The 20,717-nt window shown below is 38.4% G+C and overlaps 1 protein-coding gene across 1 annotated transcript in view; it reads right to left on the bottom strand.

The window, feature by feature from the left end:
- The window catches only part of LOC127637131 (nuclear envelope pore membrane protein POM 121-like), a 37,481-nt gene extending 16,764 nt beyond the window's left edge, over positions 1–20,717 (bottom strand). The window contains exons 1-10 of the mRNA XM_052118052.1: positions 20,150–20,717; positions 19,351–19,560; positions 18,940–19,104; positions 13,099–13,179; positions 12,797–12,971; positions 11,201–11,292; positions 9,553–9,632; positions 9,156–9,280; positions 8,941–9,040; positions 8,392–8,772 (exon numbers count right to left, since the gene is read on the bottom strand). Of these exons, the coding sequence (XP_051974012.1) occupies positions 8,392–8,772; positions 8,941–9,040; positions 9,156–9,280; positions 9,553–9,632; positions 11,201–11,292; positions 12,797–12,971; positions 13,099–13,179; positions 18,940–19,104; positions 19,351–19,560; positions 20,150–20,703 (1,963 nt within the window). The 5' untranslated portion in view covers positions 20,704–20,717. The remainder of the gene's footprint in view (positions 1–8,391; positions 8,773–8,940; positions 9,041–9,155; positions 9,281–9,552; positions 9,633–11,200; positions 11,293–12,796; positions 12,972–13,098; positions 13,180–18,939; positions 19,105–19,350; positions 19,561–20,149) is intronic.

Here is a 20,717-nt window from a genome sequence, read left to right as displayed (position 1 = left end):
ATAAATGCAGTCTTGGTGAGCAGAAGAGACTTCTTAAACTTTTAAATGGTAGTGTAGGTATAAAATTAAGTATTTTTGTAAAGAAAATGTATAGTCAGATTACTTCTTTTAACTTAAAACTTGATTTTGATCATTAAGTCTCCTCACATTCCTCATTGATAGGCCCAGGGGAGGGTCTTTTGTCTACTCAGGTGTGAATTACAAACCATATTCATGATCGTTCATGCCTCCTCGCATATGACCTTTCAACACAAAAATTGTCTTACAAAAGTTCAATTACTATATTGTTTTGTATGAATAAGTGATCAGGATGGTTTTCACATCATTTTGTAGCACAAACTCTAGGCTACAAGATCCAGTTCTCAAAAGTCTTGTGGACAAATATTTAGTATGTGTTCTATGGCCTTAAATGACTTAATTTTGTTTTTTCAAAAACCATGCATAAACATTATTTTCAGTGTTGTCACGGTACCAAAATTTCAGTAGTCGGTATCAATACCAGTTAAATTTCACTGTACTCGATACCATTTTCAGTACCAAAGCAAAAACGGGTCACTAAACAACACTTTTATTAACAAAGTCTACAAAACATTAGCAGCAGAACTAAGAACAAAAATATGCCATTTTGCAACACTTTAATTTAAATATATAATTTTTTATTTATAACAAAACTGAACAATGTATGCTTAAAGTATTTTTGAACACTTATATAAGATTTGCTTCAACTTTTGCAACTTCTAATTTAAGTTTTTACCAAGTACAAAAAAAAGCCTAAATAACAAAGCATACAATAGAATTAATAAAAAACAATTTCCAAACTAATGTGCAAAGTGACCTCTTATTAATAAAGCTGCATATTGCCAATTTTCTTCATGATAAGAAATGCACAGTGACATGTATATATAGATATTATGATTAAATAAGTTCTAATCTAGCTGCATTTAGGGTGCGTGCTCGAGGGAGGAGCGGCCGAGGCAGAGTCTCTCTCAGCCGGGTGCAGTTTCAATCTCTCCCACTTAGATCGGGACATTCGCGCAACTCATAGAAGAGGTACCGACCACACAGAGAAATGCCAGTTTCGGAGTTTATAGTTATTAACATGAGCTGCTTCTGTATTATTTGAACTTTAATGAAGCAATTTTACTGCATTTAAGATGTTACGCCAGGATTTTTCCTTTAAAGAGATCCACCTCGCTTATTCCACAACGGTACATGCTTCTGAATGTACTTTTTTTTTTTTTTAATCATTCCCTAATACTTTGGGATCTACATAAATAAACTGTGAAAGTTTAGAGTGCATCTGGACTGATCTGTGTAATTCTTCCTCCATCAGGCGAGAATTGCTGCACTCACGTGATATCGTTACAGTTTAATGCGATTTCATGTTACGTTAAATGAGATCAAACGGCTATTCGACAACGAACATTTTTCTCATCAATTTTGTATTTTCGGTGATGTCGATAATGTCGACAAAACGTTTCAGCCTTAATGCAAATGATAATATGCTTTAGTTGCTTGAATAAATCCGGGTGTTTGTCTTTCATGTGCTTTATTAAGTTTGATGTGTTTCCTCATTTCGTCAGAAAATTGTGAAAGCAGCGTTTACAAATAGGCTTTTGCTGATCTATGATGTTTCCCTTTTCATCAGCCTCAAATGCAAATGATTTCCAAACCTGGCTTTTTCCACTTTTCTTTTCAACACGATTCAGTTGAGACTCCGCAGCAGCAGTAGCTTTGCTTGCCGCAATCTTTTGCTTGTTGGGAGCGTTCGAAAGTTCCCGACTCTGCATGGGTACCGGGTAGACCCGGTACTCGGTACCTTCAGAAATTCTGGTATCGTAAATCATTTTTTGTTTGAGTACCGACTTGGTACCGGTATTTTTGACAACACTAGTACACACACGTTGGTCACATATTATTGTAGCCCAGTTTGTGCTGAACACAGTGTTAGCAGACTTTAGCCATTAATATGTTTTTAAGCAACTGAAAAAAAGCACAAATGTCAAACTTCTCCAGGGCCCAAAACACTCGTGACATTTTATGCATTTGGCAGATGCCTTTATCCAAAGCGACTTACAGTGCACTTATTACAGGGACAATTCCCCCAGAGCAACTTGGATTAAGTGTCTTGCTCAAGGACACAATGGTGGTGGCTGTGGGGAGCGAACCAGAAACCTTCTGATTACCAGTGATGTGCTTTAGTTCACTATGCCACCACCACTCACTCAGACCCCAGAGGGTTAATAAAGAACTTTGAATTATACCTCATATTTTAACTTGTGCTATTATTATGATGCCTATTGCTTGGCGGCAGGACGATAATAGCAGCATACGCAGGTTTCCCTTTGCCATGTCACATCTGAAATAGGGATGTGTATAACAATTCATTTCACTGACATTTCGATTAATATCTTTCAACTAATCCAAAAAGAAATCCTCAGAAAACAGTAAAAAAAAAAAAAATGAAAAAAAAAAAAAAAATGAATGTGGTCCATTTAAAATACTTATTCTATTTGAACAAAAGCCAAATCCAACTCTAAATTCCACTGAAAAGGGGCATTTATCTGCAATGTGCTTACCTTGCATTATGATCATTGTACATAAAATATAGAACATGACATGCTATCACTGAATCAACATTAGAGAAAATAGGCATATTTATTGAAAATATTTGGATTAATAGCGCAGGACCAATAGAGCAAGCCTAATAGCCTGTTATTAATGGAATTAGTCAAGCAAAAGTTAACATAAAAACATCAACAGATAAGCCAAATCTATGTGATAGAAAAAGCACTGAAATGTTTCATGATTTGCAATAGCCTGTGATCTAATATGACAGCAGTTCGTTTAAGAATGTTAATAAATAACAGTTACGGTGTAAAAAATAAATAAATAGCTAGGATTGTGGGAAAAAAAAAAATAGGAAAGTGAGAACTGTATAATAAACCTAATGACTGGTTCTAAACATGATAAAAGATACTGCACAACGATTCAAATAGCCTTCTTGATCAGCATGGTAAAAAGTCACACCTAGCCTAATTTTATTTTTTCTAGGCTACTTAATCAAAAGCATACATCTTTAAATGTACAAAATTTATATCACCATGGTTCGGTGAAAGATGGGACCTGACTTACCTGAGGCGATTATCCTACACTTGAAAATGATAGGTCAGCAGGAAAATAACTTGCAAGCAAGCATGTGCAGATTTAGAAAAGTCTCAAATGTGAAAACATCCATAGTGATTTGCAAGCTAACATTTCTGGAAATCCGCTTCCTGCTCCACAACCGACGTGATTAATATAGCTACTTTGCTGATCTTGCAAGTGGACATTTTTCTGCACGTGCCGTGAGTGAGAGGGAAGCAGCATGCACAGCCTGAGGTGAAACTAAATCTTGTATCCATCTTCTCCAGATATCCTCCTTTTAATAATATTTGTGTTATTAATTATATTTAAAATGTGTAACATTAACATGACAGTAATTTAAGCACAGCCCAAGTATAAAACCAACATCAATATGTAATTTTTTAAAAAAGATTAATGTGGAAAAATATTGACAACTAGTAATTCCAGTGTCGACTAGCAGCATCAGAACTGTTTAGTTGACTAGTTTCACACATCCCTAATCTGAAATGCCATATATATGGTGCACAACATTTTCATATCCATCATCCCCCTCACTGCATTGTTCTTAACTGCTGTGCCAAATCAAGTTTGTTTTTACTACATTTTGCCAGTGTTCTCCTCACACCTGTGATAAATGACAGTGATGCTGAAGGGTTAACTTTATGGACTGAGACAGCCCACGGACAGGCCCTTAAATGTACAAAATAAAAGTATGCGATAAACAAAACTGCTGTGTGTACATTGGTACACATGCCACATATCTTTGGAAAGCTACATTTCTTTTCTATTGATATAAACCATTTTAAGATACAATCACAACAGCAGGTACAATCTATATCTTTGTCAGACCACCAACATATAAACAACCAGTAACAAAATTTAGGCAATTCACCTATGAAGCCTCATAGTATTCCACTGATCCATAACTTCCCGACAAAAACGGTGTTGTTTCATTGTCAAATGTCCAAACGATCAAATCAAGTAAAATGTTTAGTCCAAATCACATTATTACATCAATAAATATCCACAGACTCTTGTTGCATCATTTCAAAGCACCTGGCAGCTGTACCTAATCTTTCACATATTATCGGTAATAACTTCAGTTCAGATGTAAACATTTCCTGTATCCGGTATCAAAATGGAAGCACGCACTCTGACCTTTCGATTGACACCTCATTTGACCCAATAGGAGCTTCCATGTCCTGTCCAAAGCCTTCAATACCCAACCACAGTCTGTGTCGAATGTAAGGGCATACCCACTTTCCTTTGTTTACTGATCAAACCAATTACATCGAAGAGTGGAAATGACTGACGCATCGTATAGCCAATGAAATTCTGAAAACAGTGATATACAGCTTTAGTGGGACGATTAGAGCACGGTTCTGTACTGTGTGTGCGCAAAATTGCCTTGCCATTACGGAGTGTTTTGTGCGTCTGTGCGTAAAAGTATTGGAGAGCTGTTTTGGAACTGTTTACACATTTGGCGATTTAAATATGGTGAAACGGACGCGAAAAACAGGATTTTCACCCCAGGATGTGATATAAGAAGGCATTTACTGTGAAAATGATGAGTTTGGAGATGAAATTTCTGAAAACAATACGGATAATTCGGAGGCAGAGGAAATGTTTATGGAGAGATGAGACATTGCTCTGGACAAGTAAGTGTTTTATTGTGTTTTATAACATATATTACTGTATATTCCGCATAAATAAGTTTTAGTTTGAATAATGAATACACATTTTGTAATTACCCTTTGTCGTGTGTTTCCTCAGTGAGTGTTTGAACCGTTTGTGCGTGTTTTTTGTATTTGTTTGTGCGTGTGTGAGGGTTTTAGTTCATTGTTTGTTTCAGATCTATTGACATGCTATATAGATGTTTTGTATATTTACTGTAAATATATATATATATATATATATAAATAAATGGACGCGAAATACATATATAAATAAATCAATAAATATAAGTTGAAAATAAGAATATATGTTGTGTTTGAGAGTCTATTTGTTACAATGCGGGGAGGTGGGGGAGGAGTAGGCCCATCTATTTGTTACAATGCTGAATTCATGGGGGGAGGTGTAGGCCCATCTATTTGTTCCATAGTACATTGGCAAAGTATACAGTATTTACAGTAAATATACATACAATAATACATATTTACACAGTCGAAAAGAAAAACTAATATATATATATATATATACACACACACTCACCTAAAGGATTATTAGGAACACCTGTTCAATTTCTCATTAATGCAATTATCTAATCAACCAATCACATGGCAGTTGCTTCAATGCATTTAGGGGTGTGGTCCTGGTCAAGACAATCTCCCGAACTCCAAACTGAATGTCAGAATGGGAAAGAAAGGTGATTTAAGCAATTTTGAGCGTGGCATGGTTGTTGGTGCCAGACGGGCCGGTCTGAGTATTTCACAATCTGCTCAGTCACTGGGATTTTCACGCACAACCATTTCTAGGGTTTACAAAGAATGGTGCGAAAAGGGAAAAACATCCAGTATGCGAAAATGAAAATGCCTTGTTGATGCTAGAGGTCAGAGGAGAATGGGCCGACTGATTCAAGCTGAAAGAAGAGCAACTTTGACTGAAATAACCACTCGTTACAACCGAGGTATGCAGCAAAGCATTTGTGAAGCCACAACACGCACAACCTTGAGGCAGATGAGCTACAACAGCAGAAGACCCCACCGGGTACCACTCATCTCCACTACAAATAGGAAAGAGGCTACAATTTGCAAGAGTTCACCAAAATTGGACAGTTGAAGACTGGAAAAAAGACTGGATTTCTGTTGAGACATTCAGATGGTAGAGTCAGAATTTGGCGTAAACAGAATGAGAACATGGATCCATCATGCCTTGTTACCACTGTGCAGGCTGGTGGTGGTGGTGTAATGGTGTGGGGGATGTTTTCTTGGCACACTTTAGGCCCCTTAGTGCCAATTGGGCATCATTTAAATGCCACGGCCTATCTGAGCATTGTTTCTGACCATGTCCATCCCTTTACGGCCACCATGTACCCATCCTCTGATGGCTACTTCCAGCAGGATAATGCACCATGTCACAAAGCTCGAATCATTTCAAATTGGTTTCTTGAACATGACAATGTGTTTACTGTACTAAAATGGCCCCCACAGTCACCAGATCTCAACCCAATAGAGCATCTTTGGGATGTGGTGGAACGGGAGCTTCGTGCCCTGGATGTGCATCCCACAAATCTCCAACTGCAAGATGCTTTCCTATCAATATGGGCCAACATTTCTAAAGAATTCTTTCAGCACCTTGTTGAATCAATGCCACGTAGAATTAAGGCAGTTCTGAAGGCGAAAGGGGGTCAAACACAGTATTAGTATGGTGTTCCTAATAATCCTTTAGGTGAGTGTATATATATAGAATACAGAAAAGATGGAAAAGTTGTGTCTAGCTTTGTAAATTACATTTATTTATTCTCACTGAATCAGATAGCGATTGGGAGCCAGATGCGGGCCACATAAAGTGGAGCAGCAGGACAGCACCTCATCAAGAGAGGAGGGCTTTCAGAGAGACCCTTGCTGAGGAGCTGGCAGAGTTGGGGTCTCACTCCACAGCCAGACCCGTATCTCCTGCTCCACAAAGAGCACATCACAGGCCGTTGCACATCACCAAATCTTGCACCGCAGGCAGTGTCATGCAAAGACACCAGTGAAGTACTCTTCCTGTGATGTGCCTTTGTGCTTTGTACCCAAATGTGACTGCTACAATGACTGGCATGTTGCTAGAAACATGTACAATTTTATAATGGTTTGTAAATACTTTGTGTAAAAATTCATGTAAATAGTTTGTTGTGTATTTTTTATATAAACAAATTGTCCACCATAGCACTAGTTTTGACTCTTTTATATGCACAACATTTAGTTTCAAGAAGGGAAAAGGCACTCTAATGTGTTTATGCATCAGTTACTCTGTGTCAGCAAAACTAATAGTGGATCTGGATATGGAATATGATAGCTCTAAGTGTCATCTTTCATTAGAGCCCAAAATTATGACTGTACGTTGAAGCGTTCAAAAGTAGTAGCCTTTTTGTCCTAGGTTACCAAAGGGTCCTTTTGGAGTATCCAAAAGGCACTTTTGTAAAACGCCTGGGTGTACCCTTAGAAAAACATGTGTAAAATATTCATTTTTTATGGTATTGTTATAACATTTGAACTTGGACTAGGTAAGGCTTCATGCTGTGATCCCATTGTGTTCTCAAGCTAATAGCTACAAGTTATAGTCATCTGCAGGCATCTGAATGCAAAAAAAAATTTCAGGCAGAAAAACAAACTTCTATTTCATTGTGTTCAAACTTCTATTACTCAAAATCAGTAGCACTTACAGTAATTCTGAATACAGTAATTCTGCTGGGGAAAAAACTTCAGAGTGTCCCCTTTCAAATGTGACCAAAACCATGCATGTACTCCAAACGGTTCAAGAACAGCTTTAAATTTACTTTGGGTATGCCTTGATTAGGCGTTTTAGGCTAATTTTACAGGATTGGGAAGACGTTAAAGGAATAGTTGAATTATTGATTTTTTTTCTTACAAAAACCTATCGATTTGCTTCAGAAGAAATTAATTTATCAACTGGAGTCATGTGGATTACTTTTATGTTGCCTAAATATGCCTTTTAGACCATCAAACAGCCAGCAGCCTGATGTCACGCATTCACTTGCATTGTATGGACATAGAGCTGAAATGTGCTTATAAAAAATTATGGTTCTGCTGAAGAAGAAAAGACATACACATCTGGGATGGCTTTAAGGTGAATGAGAATTTTCATTTTTGGGTGAACTAACCATTTAAAGGAGCTGCGCATCTTTTGTGACAAGGGTGATTGGTTTATGCGATTGTTGGCCGATCGATTGTAGGATCCCTACAGTGAATCTTGCGTTTACAGATGGTTCAAAATGCTGTAGCTAGGTTTTTAACAGAAACCAAGAAAAGTGAACACATCACATGGCTACCAGTCAAGTTTAGGATTGATTTTAAGCTTTTGCGCTTTGTTTTTAAGGCCCTCCATGGTCTTGCTCCCCAATAATTATCTGACCTCATCTCTATTCTTTAGCATTATATAAATTAATTTTTTGTTTGTGTATTTATGTTGATCAAATTGTGCAGCACTTTGGTCAACTTTAAATGTGCTATATAAATATATTTGACTTCACTTTGATCCCTAGCTGAGTGTGTATAATATTTATAAAACCAAATGCATAACTATTCAAATCAGATAGCATACCTGCAGTTGTAGTGCCCAGTAGAGAAGGAGCACTGAGAAGCGGATTATTCCTCATGCTTTTCAAAGACTCCAGCAGAGGGTTCGAAATGCTGGAGGCCGGGGCAGGTGGGGTGGTTGTGATTGAGGGGGCTGAGGTAAGAATCAGGGGTGCAGTGCTGGCTGTGCAGAGTGCAGTGACAGTGAGATCAATGGTTAGAGCTGGGGTTGTAGTAGTGGCTGGTGTTGTCTCAGATATAGGTGTGGAGAGAGAAACCAGAGAGGGAGCAGCACTTGAAGCCGGTGCAGTTTCAGATGAGGAGGTTGGAGCTGAATGAGAGAAAAGGGTAAGAGAGGGAGCAGGAGCTTGGGCAGGTTTAGTCACTGGAGGCGGCATCTCTGGTTCTGGAAAAAGATTTGGAAATCACATTTGAGTTGAACAATTATGAAAAAAAAAACCCCATGAAGCACTTAAAAAGACTAAAGTTAGGACTAAAGCCCCCCCAAAAAAGTGTGTTGTAATTTACATTGCATCAGTTCCAATCATTCCTGATGACAGTTAACAGAACTTACCAGGGTCCTCCAGAACCTTCTGTATCTGACTGAGAGCTGCTTTCTTCTCCATGTCCAAATCTTTTACTGTGATGGTGTAGCCAAATTCAGGTGGTGGTGGCTACACGGCAAAATCAAATTCAGGAAACTCTTATTTCTCTAAACATGTCAGAAATTAAGTTCTATTGTGCAAATGTGTGGTTACAATTCATATGCAAAGCACGTATTCTACTAACAAAAGAAATCTGATCTGCTCTGTTTGCGGTGACCAGCTGGATTTTGCGCTTGCGTTTGCCACCGCTGCCACCAGAGTTAGATGTTGATATCGCAACAGGTGCCTCAGATTTTGGAGTGAGTTTTGCTGGTAAAGAAACAGACACTAAAATGATTTAGGGAAATGACAATGTTTGAAACCACTGTTTATTTGAGTATAAAATATATTACAAAAGACATAGCAAAATAACATGATCTACCACTAAACAAATTTAGATAAACAGTGCCCAAATACAAAGAAGTTCATACTAATTTAAAATCAAAACATTTAGAATTTTTGCAATTTGTACCAATAAACAATGGTGCAGTACAGTTGTATTACATTAGAATTTATAGTGCAAAGCTAATAAAGAGACTCACCTGCAGCTGGAGCAGGGTCAGTTTCCACCTTATCAGTTTTTGTAAAGGATGTGGACCTTGGTGAAGTAGCATCATCCTCCCTACAGCACACCAAAATGTAAATTATTAAATTAATCGCATAAGAATATAATCACTTGAAGACATTTATCACAAATTCTTCACAATATTAGGGCTTTTGAGGAAAACTATTAAGGTAAAAGGTGTCTTAAGAATATTTTGTCGACAGCCTGGTGCAAACTGTACGATTTCAAACACAATTCTGCCATCTGAGACATATTTTGTGAATCCTAAAGGATTTCTGTTGTTGTAGGGCAAAATCGGCAATCTTACAATGTTCAGTGTGACATGTCCACGACAGCAGATTAATTTGTGATGATCTTTAGCCACAGACGAAGTTCTGGCAGTGTCAGACATTTAGCAATGCAGCCGTATAGTGCGACTGCTTTTACGACAGGCAGATAGTCCGCTCCACTCTCACACCCTAATTCACATGAAACCTTCTCCTCGTTTGCACCACCACAGCAAAATCTGTGCCCAGTTATCACTCTACTGAAGCTCTTTCAATGTTTTTTATTTTCATTTTATATAAAAAGTCTTGATAAATAAGCAGAAAATACTTGGAGACAGTAACACTTCAGCAATATGAAAGCATTATTCCCTGAATTAAATACAGATCTTACTAAACAAAAATAAATTATTGCATTTTCTTAACATGTTTTTTTTCTTTTACATTTATCAAGAATTTTCTTTACAACTTTATTTTAATTACATTTCATTTTTAATAAATATACTTTAAAAGTCTGTAAACTTAAGTTAAGATTCACACCACTCCAATTTTATTTAAAAACAAATTTGAACAATTTATATTTACATTTATGCATTTGGCAGACGCTTTTATCCAAAGCGACTTACTGAGCCCTTATTACAGGGACAATCCCCATGGAGCAACCTGGAGTTAAGTGCCTTGCTCAAGGACACAATGGTGGTGGCTGTGGGGCTCGTACCAGCATCCTTCTGATTACCAGATTACCAGTTATGTGCTTAGACCACTGGTGCAGTGGGACGTTTTAATCCAAATCAGTACATACAATTGAATACAATTACAGAAATCTACATCGATCAGCCACAACGTTAAAACCACCTGCCTAATATTGTGTAGGTCCCCCTTGTGCTGCCAAAACAGCACCAAACTGCATCTCAGAATAGCATTCTGTGATTCTATTCTTCTCACCACAATTGTACTGTTGTGCGTGAAAATCCCAGGAGATCAGAAGTTACAGAATTACTCAAACCAGCTCATCTGGCATAAACAATCATCCATGCGATTTTCTAATCAGCCAATCGTGTCGCATCGCTGCATAAAACCATGCAGATACAGGTCAGGAGCTACTGTTAGTTAATGCTCACACAAAAAAAAAAAAAAGAGGCGGCAAATATTGTGGTTTCACTTCTATTCTGCAACGTGAGTCATATTCACAGTTTGGGACGATTGGGACCACAGTAGGCTACGATGTGTGTCGTACAGTCTACATAATGTCGCAAAATGTGCTATGGCAATATCAATGCGTTCATATCGTACAGTCTGACAAGCAACAATCTTAAAGGACTATAAAAATCCTACAGTGTATATAGTGGGCTTAACACATACCTTGCTTTCTTAGCAGCTCTTTCCGGAGTCTGGCAGCGAGATCCTCTAGGGCTTGTGAAAGGAGACAAACTGAGACTGGATGCTTCTCTTCTCTGAAAATACAAGAGTGTACAAAGCTAAAGCTATATATAAACAAAAACAAACAAAAAAAATAGTTACAAACCCTTCTTTGGATTTTAGCTTTCTATTTATGTTGTTTCTCTGTTTTGCAGATTAGTAGTGGCAGAGTTAAGGAGCTGATGAACCCCAATGATTCGTTTTGACAGGATTCACTGCTGCTGAGGGTTCCATTGGTTTTAAAGGGGTCATGACATGAGAAACCAAATTTGCCTTGATCTTTTGGTATATAAGAGGTCTTTGTATCATTAAAACGTCCTGCAAGTTTAATATTTTAAGACGTCCTCCACATTCTAAACGAATCATTTATTTAATCAAGCTCAAAATACAGCTCGTTCTGGATTCATGGTTAGAAGTGACGTGTCGGTTAGAAGTGACGTAACAGCGTTTGCATATGACCGCCTCCAGCACAAGATAACTACGCTTTAAGCGCAAGACAGCTACGCTCATTTCAGTATCGCCGTGCGCCTCACAAGTGTTCAGTCGATGGACAGCGAGCTCTGACAGAGACTACTTGTGCACAGGAAAATTACGATGCCACACAGATGTGCTGTTCCTGGCTGTGGTCAAACAAAACCTCTGAATAAGCTGCCGAAAGATCCAGACGTCAGGGAAAAATGGATGCAGTTTATTTTTTGCGGACGTTCCAGTCACGGCAGTGTTAACTTAAGCGTTTGTTCTGTACATTTTAAGGATGACTGTTTTGAGAACAAATCTCAATATGATGCTGGCTTTGCCAGAAAACTGTTGCTCAAAGATAAGTCCGTGCCGACTATTCTGGGAACAACGACGACGCTAAACTGTAAGTAGGCCTAATCTATTTTAAACTTTAAACTACTTTTTAAAGCGCAATTTCATTCATTATGAATAATCACAGTGTTTTTACTTAGTTTACTTGCATATTGTTCTGGCTGGGAGCGTCAATAATTGATACATAGGCACTGACGTTAGCAAATCATAACAGTGGGCGTTAACACTGAAGTCTTAAATGGAAAACGCCCCCAAAACAGACTGTTTGAATCAGAGGATGAGAAACAGGGTGGGAAAAGGTCATAAATCACTAGATTTTAAAAGTTTTTCTTAAAAAAAAATATATTAATACTATAATTGCACCTAAGGGAACATAATAATACAATAAAAAAAACCATGTCATGACCCCTTTAAAACCAGCTCTTTGCCAGTCTTCAAGTGCCTCTCCCTGATTCAGACTTGTTATTCTCTTTAATTACCAGTTATTTTATGTTATTAGTTACTTCTTTCCTTTTTAATAAATATTTTTTTTAGCAAGATATCCAATGTGTATTCTCCCTTATTGTTGCAGCCTACGAGCCGCCCGTGACAACAGCAAATGAATAACCATCAATATCGTTGTTAACAATGAAAATATTTATTGTATATACTCATTTTAGAAAACTCCTAATCTTCTAATAACTCTTCTAAGGTTTACTTTGAGATACATTTAAGTGGGAAGGGTTATACCTGTGGGTAAAACTGTGATGAACTATAGGAACTGCGAATAGGATTACGGACAGATCCAGGCACTCCACTGGGAATAGGAGTACCACTCACAGAGCTGATAGAGGAGGTACGAGATCTCTTCATAGTAGATTCTTCTATGAGGGAGGAATTCATCCCTCTTTTCAGATTGCCAGGCCTAAGAGATGAGGACAAATGCAATGGTAAACAGATAACCTAAGAGAACATAAGAGTTTAATGGAGTAACTCAATGGACAACATTTAGACAGAGGCAATGTGAAATCTAGGGCTATTAAATGACCTACTTCGGCACGAGCTGAGAAAGAGCTCCATTTGCAAGAAGTGGCTCAAAAGCAGACTGAGAACTTCCACTGCTGTCATGACGCCTGATGGGAACAAGACAATTATTCAGTGATTATAAAACTCAAAACACCGTGTCCTAACTACACGCGACGCGACGACACGCGATAAAAGGTATCTTTTCCATGTTAACAGTTTTTGTCCTAACCAGACGCGACGGCGACACGCGAAGTTTCTAATTTAGAAACGGTTCCTATTTCTGCGACGTCGCGGCTGACAGATCCGCCCACACAGAGATCTCATTGGATGGAAGTTCTGCGTGTCATGAATATTTAATCATCAAATATGACGACGAGGAACTGATTGTCGAAGTTCAAAGGCATTCAATTCTCTACGATAAATCCCACAAATTCCACAAAGACATCAGGAAAAAGGATTCTGTCTGGAGAAGTATAGCTGAAGCATTGAATACACATGGTAAGTTAAGTTTAGACTTTCATCTACAGCGAATGAATGAATGAATGTAGCATTTAGATATAGTAGGCTACTAATGACGCATCACCCTGTGTAAAACAAATTCCGCTTTATTTTCAATGTAAAGTAGAGTGAATAGGCATGACGATTTGTGTCCCTGTATCCAGGGGTGTCATTCCAGACAATATACTGAAATACAGGCAGGGTGGGGAGTCGCAATGACAATGACAATAGTCCGAGCTGTGCACACTCGGCGCAGAGAGCAGATCTGGCTGCGCCAGCTGCTCAGTAGTAGAGATATTCAGAGGTAGTCAGTATATTTTGTTAATGTTTTGATTTTTAATAATGTTATTTCTTGATTTGATTATGTCCTTACCCATTTCCAATGCGAGTGCGGGCCAGCAGTGCGCTTTCACAGAGAGACTCCGCCCACACGCTGTTCTGAATGGCTGTGATTTTTGATTGACGTGTGGCGTCTCAGTCGCGTCGTGTCTAGTGTGGACAGACACACTTGCTGTCGCTGGAATTTTATCGCGTCGCGTGTAGTTAGGACACGGTGTTACATAAAACTGCAATCCAAAAAACTAAAAAGCAAAGATTATGCAGGGTCCAAAATTGACTTTTTAATCCCACCAGCCAAGGTAACTAGTTTTATTACTGGCCATTCATTTTTATTGCATTTTACAGACATGAGACAAATAAACAATATTGTAAGCATGTTTAAAATTGAAATGGTTTAAAGAATTGTATTGTCGTATTATTTATAAAATATTTAATGAGTCCATTTAGAATTATTTTACAGATTATTCGCTTATTACAACAAAACTAAATTTTTATTTTAAACTACATGTTGTCATACACGGTTCAGACACAATATTAAAACCACCTGCCTAATATTGCGTAGGTCCCCCTTGTACTGCCAAAACACCACCAACCCGAATATTCTTCTCACCACAATTGTACAGAGTTGTTACCAGAGTTACCGTAGATTTTGTCAGTTCGAACCAGTCTGCCCATTCTCCTTTGAACTCTCATCAAAAAGGTGTTTCCATCCACAGAACTGCTGCAGACTCAATGTTTTTTGTTTTTGGCAACTGTTGTTTGAGAAAATACCAGGAGATCAGCAGTTACAGAAATACTCAAACCAGCCCATCTGGCACCAACAATCATGCCACGGTCCAAATCACAGATTACATTTTCCCCCCATTCTGATGGTTGATATGAACATTAACTGAAGCTCCTGACCTGTATTTGCCTGATTTTATGCATTGCACTGCTAACACACAATTCAGGTTCACAATTCAAAGTTTTTCCTGCATAGAGAATTACTAGGCGGCCACCTCCGTCAAATTTTGTGCTGCCTCCGGCTATCTACAAAATACTAACAAGCGTAGCACTCAGTGGATTGTCATTTGAAACTGCAAATCTCTGCAATAATAATAAAAAAATTCAGTTACTGAATAGTCTTGATGTCATTCAACATAACATGAGATCATATAAAACTATAATGATGACACACGAGATGAGCACTGCAACTTGAGTGTCTGATTGAATCATAGATCACAGCTTGGAGATACATCTTTATTTCATCCTTAATTAAAGTTCATATAATACTGGAGCATGACATGTAAATAAGCTCAAACTCCAAAACTGTCATTCTCTGTACAGTCAGAGCTGCTTCACTTAGTCGCAGAAGTGACCCAATCTGAGCGGGAGTCGAGACCGGGAGAGATTTAAAGTTCCGCTGTCTGCAGCTCGCAATGTTTTGCGTCATTGATGAGATCATCATGTTAAGATAAATCATATGTGAAACATAACACTAAAATGACAACAAGAATAAAATTTGTGTGTGTGTATGTAAGATATATATATACACATACACACGTATGTTTTGGATGGAGTAGATTGACAAATGCTTATCAATATACTCTTATGGCTAAAAATGTTTACAGTGTTCAGTGACTAAAATGTCAATATGATTAAATTTTACTAAAATGTCAACAGTTTCATTGACTAAAACTACATTAAAATGCCCAGACTTTGTCAACAAATTTTTGACACAGGACTAAGACTAGTAAAAAAAACAGGCAGACAAAATTAACACTAGTATTCAGTTGCCTGGTCATTAGGAGTGTATTAATGCAAAGCCAATGTTTACTTGTTTTTAACGTCACTTTTTCGATCAGTATGGTACCACCTCTGCCTCATTTTAAGCCAGGAAAAACCCTGCAATTGGCTGATTAGATAATCGCATGGATGAATGTTGGTGCTAGACAGTCTGGTAGAAAATATAGAATGGCCAGACTGGTTCGAACTGACAAAGTCTACGGTAACTCAGTGTGCGTGTGCTGCTCTCTTCTTCTCTGGCATCTGGCTCACTCTTAAATCCCTCTCGGCAATGACAAGCAGCTGATAACCACGCTCAACCACGCCCCCACCTCCGCAGTCAGATAACCACCCTGTACAATTGTGGTGAGAAGAATATTATCTCAGAATGCTTTTGGCGGTACGAAAGGGGACCTACACAATATTAGGCAGGTGGTTTAAATGTTGTGGATGATTGGTGCATGAACAAACAGTAAAGAACTCTCATGAGTCCTAAGTGCACATAATTCAGTAACAGTTCTTGGTTTATTTGAGGCGAGTCAATTAATTAAAAAAAACGGATTCAGAAAATGGGTCTGCATCTGACATCTGTATGGGTCTGTAAACAGTAGTGCATATTTGCTATGTTCCATGTTTTCTAAAGTCACACATAGGGTTGCAATGGCATGAGATACATTTTAATAACATCAGTTATGAGGTCTGCGCTTGAGGGAAGCCCGGTTGTTGCATGCGCACACCTGAGACCAGAGCAGATAATTAGTGTGAGCAGGATCCATTACACTCGTGCGAAAGTGCAGAGGAGAAGCCTTTAGCTGATTGCGAGATTATCATTAAATCTGTCTCGGCAGTCCAACATAGGCTATCAGTTGGGCGGCCGCAGAAATATCTTCAATGGGAGAACCATAGCATTGTTCTTTCCCTGCTGTCCGCAACCCAGTCCGAATAGACCTTTGACCCACCAGATGAGAAACACTACTTTAACTCACACACACACACTCACTTCTGACAGACCCCTCGCCTCTCTCTGACATTTTCTCCACTGCGTGTGTGTGTGGCGCCAAGTTGACGAGTCTGATGGGCAGACGATGAGGAAAAGAGATGTAGATGCGCAGGTGAGATTCTCCATCTGGTTGAGTTTTTTTTTTTCTTTTTCTCAATACCGTAGATAAGCAAATGTACATGGAATGATAACCATCAATTTTCAAACCGTAGTATACCGTGAAACTGTTATACTGCTGCAACCCTAGTTACACAACAGATTTATGTAAGGAGCTGACCCAAATTGCAAATGGGTCATTCACAAAAATTATAGCATATTGACATTATTTCTAATTCATAAAGACAACATGGCTGTTGTTTCTTTTATTATTTAATTTTGTTTCACGAAAGCAGCAAGTTAACACTAATGGTGCATTCACATACAACACAAAGAAAATTTCATCTCGCATTGCTTAATTTTTTTGCACACTTGTTCAGCCTTACACTAATGCTTTTAGTAAAAATAAATACATAAATAAGTCATAGAAGTTGTGCACCAGATGAAGGGGACAAGGATTTTTTCAGGCAATTGACAATTTCAAATATATTTTCTAAAATATTTGCAAAAAAAAAAGAGTCAAGCCATATCATTAAATATTAGGTTACAGAATGATACCCTTTACTTTTTTCCCACTATTTGCAAGCTTTTTCACGACTAAAAAGGTCAAGGAACATTTTTGTCAACATATTTTGATACTGACCCAATGTGGCCAGAAATAATACGTTTTTGTGAGACAAATCTGTCTTTACATAAAACCGAATCCTCTATTGTTCTGCGTTCAAATACTGACCAAACGTCTTACATCTCATCAAATTTTTTCACTCTGGAGAGTAATAATTAATTAAAACTGATAGTTGCAATGATTCATAGTTGTGAAATCTGTCACAGCAATGTCAATAAAATATGTATTTTTAAATCCTCCTGTAACAATTATGTGATTGACCCATTCTGAACAGCGCTGACAAATGTAACAGGTGCCACGTGACAGCGCCGTCCATGCGCATTAGTAGTGGTCTGTCGTGTATATCCGAAAATAAACACATTTAATTTATTAAATGATCCTTGTACAAACCATGATATAACTTTGTAAATATGAAACGTAATGATTTTTAGATCATATGTTACACATAATAACATATCATCACAGCTTAAATTGAACAGTTAAACGTTTCTTGTTCCGTTTGCTTTACAGTTAGCTTACATTTGGCAATATGTGCCACATAATTAGCCTGCTGAACCACAATATTAAAAAATATTTAACATATCTACACACCTTAAAACCGTATATGCACACCAGCTATTATGATGGAAAAATAATTGTGTCCTGAGCAGGTTTGAGTACATTTAAAAACATTTAGCTAAAACCAACTTTCCTAAAATATTTCTTTAACGTATAATAGATTTGTTTTTTAATAAACATGTGCATTAACTAAGTGAAGCTGGTCAAGTTATTGTCATATAATTATTATTGTCACAATAACTTGTCATATATATATGTCTGCAATATTAAACAGTCACCTTCAGGGGACTCGATTTCATGGTGGAATCATTTGATTCTGACACTGGCTGCAGTGAAGCGCTCCCTCACCTGACAATCAACTGCTGCGCTAAATCAAGAATTTAAACTTTTTAGACATTAACAGCTTTAAAGGGAAATAATCGTCTGATCTGTATATTTCAAAAAGTGGATACATACACAAATCACAAGATCTTCGCGGATCTTCTATAGTGTATCTGATATCAACAGCTCCTTTAATACAGGTATCCCACTAAAATAATGGATAATTCTGCTTGTTTAGATTCAATTTCAACCACATCTAGGAGAAACAGTGCACCGTTTTTTTTGTGCCTTGTCTTTTCTGACTTTATTATGCTTTCTGATCATGCAGTCGTCGTGAAACAGAGACCCTCCCCTCTAAATCCAAACACAAGTGGTCACAGGAGACGCATTTTAAGTGACCAGACGTAAACAGCGATCGCCTGAGATGCATCGTAATAACAGGTGGAAACGGCGTCTAACATTATTTTACAAGCTGACAAACTGATAGAAAGATAAAAGCACCCGCCACTGTGGCATATGATGCTGCAAAGTTCAGCCAAATAGAATTTGGAGGGTGTTATTTTCAGATCCTGAGATGATGTAATGGAATATTCTATAACTCCGGCAACTTCCTTGAGAATTTTTGAGAGGCCTCACTTATAAATCACATCCCTTCCAAGAGCATACCTCCTTTTGCTCTTCTGCCCAGAGGAAGCACTCTTGTCCTCTTCGTCCACCTCCCTCTTCCTGCTCTCTCTGAGCACGCTCAGAACAGTCTCTCTGGAGCAGGGGTCTGCCTGTGCTCCAATCCCAGGGGACGTGACAGCCCCAGGGGAGTTCAGGTGATTGAAACTAGAAACATAACCAGAAAAAGTCAACTAACTTTTAGGAGGCCTTATGTAAGAATAGAGCATTTACAATAAATTAAAATACCCATATTCATATTAATTTAGTATTGGCAAGAAATATGATCACAAATATGAATACTTAATCGAACTACTGGTCTACGGCAGAAAAAAACGTGTACTCTTTTTATACATGTATTCATATGTTTTAACAAAAGTCTAACAAACACAGTCTACACATAAATTGACTCACAATGATGAACGAGTGGGGTCTGGCTTGGCGATCTTCACTGTGACCGGGCTGTGAATGGTTGGGGAATTGCGTTGGGTGAGGATGTTCTTCTTTCGGAACTCATCCCATTTTGCAGGTGGCATTACTCCAATGGGAGAGGTCCCAGACTGCTGAAGGGGGTAATATCTGTGGGGGGTGATGTTAAACCGGTTTACTGCACCCACAGGGTCCCTGATGGAATTGAAAAATGATTAACATATTAGCTCATCAGAAGGTCTTATGTAAAATGTACAAACTTAATGTATGGTGACAACAATGTACCAATTTAAACGGAATCTAAAGATAGGTGATTACCTACTACAATTTCTAGGACAAAGTATAACTGTAAAATCTCAAGATTATTGCACGCACAAGATTTACAAGCACTATGACATGTAAACACGAATTAAAAACGAATATCTTCGGATTAATTACATGTTATGTCATGGGGGAAGCGTTATTCAACCCTACACGTGTAGTGTAAAGTATCTGAAATGGTGTAGGTGGAGCCCTGCGCCTGACCAGCGCCAAGAACTCCCACATTTTCAAATCATGGAGGGAAAAACTGGGACAACATGCATGTTAGGACAACTGAAAAACCTTAACGTGTGCAAACACAACGCTATTTGATGATGCATGTCATGTACAGCTATAAAAGAGAAAACATATGTAAATAACTTATGTCAATAAATATTTGCGTTTGTAGACAGAATAAGCAAAGATAATCCATGCAGCAATCCACGTGTTTTCTGGCCGATAGGACAAAGCATTAGGTTTTTACCCGAATGACAGCCTTCTGTTAGGGGTGTGCACGGCATGATTCGGTCGTGCGAGTCTCTCCCGGAGCTGATCTCTGGGGTGAATTAAAGTCCCGGAGCCTCCAGCGGGCCTCGCCGCTGCGGAGGGACTTTCTCCAGCCTTGGCGAGGTAACTTCCCATGAGTATATCCCGAGGGCTAAACACCGAGTCACTGAGCGTATTGTCTCTTCTATAATACAAGCCCACAAAATGTCTTTCGCTGGGTGACGCGAAGGAATTACGCGCATCACTTTTACGAATCTTGTTTCTGCCGGCGGCCGTGACTCCGCTCAAAGTACTGCCCGGTAACCAGCGCAGCAGAGCTGGCGGAACGCTCAGTCCACGTCGGGGATTAAGGCCTAGTCTTTCGAAGAGTTGCAACTCCTCTGCTTTGTGAAAATAAACGACACAAGAAACGACAGAGATAAAAAGTATGTACAAGTAAGCTGGTATATAGCTCAAAACGAGTAAAAGGAGGAAGAGAAAGAATACAGCAGCGCAAATAACGAGTAGCCGCCGTTTATCTTCAGGAGACATGACGGCACCGCGCC

Source organism: Xyrauchen texanus, chromosome 44 (assembly GCF_025860055.1).
Source record: "Xyrauchen texanus isolate HMW12.3.18 chromosome 44, RBS_HiC_50CHRs, whole genome shotgun sequence".
Lineage (NCBI taxonomy): Eukaryota > Metazoa > Chordata > Actinopteri > Cypriniformes > Catostomidae > Xyrauchen > Xyrauchen texanus.
This window is presented reverse-complemented; position numbering and strand designations above follow the sequence as displayed.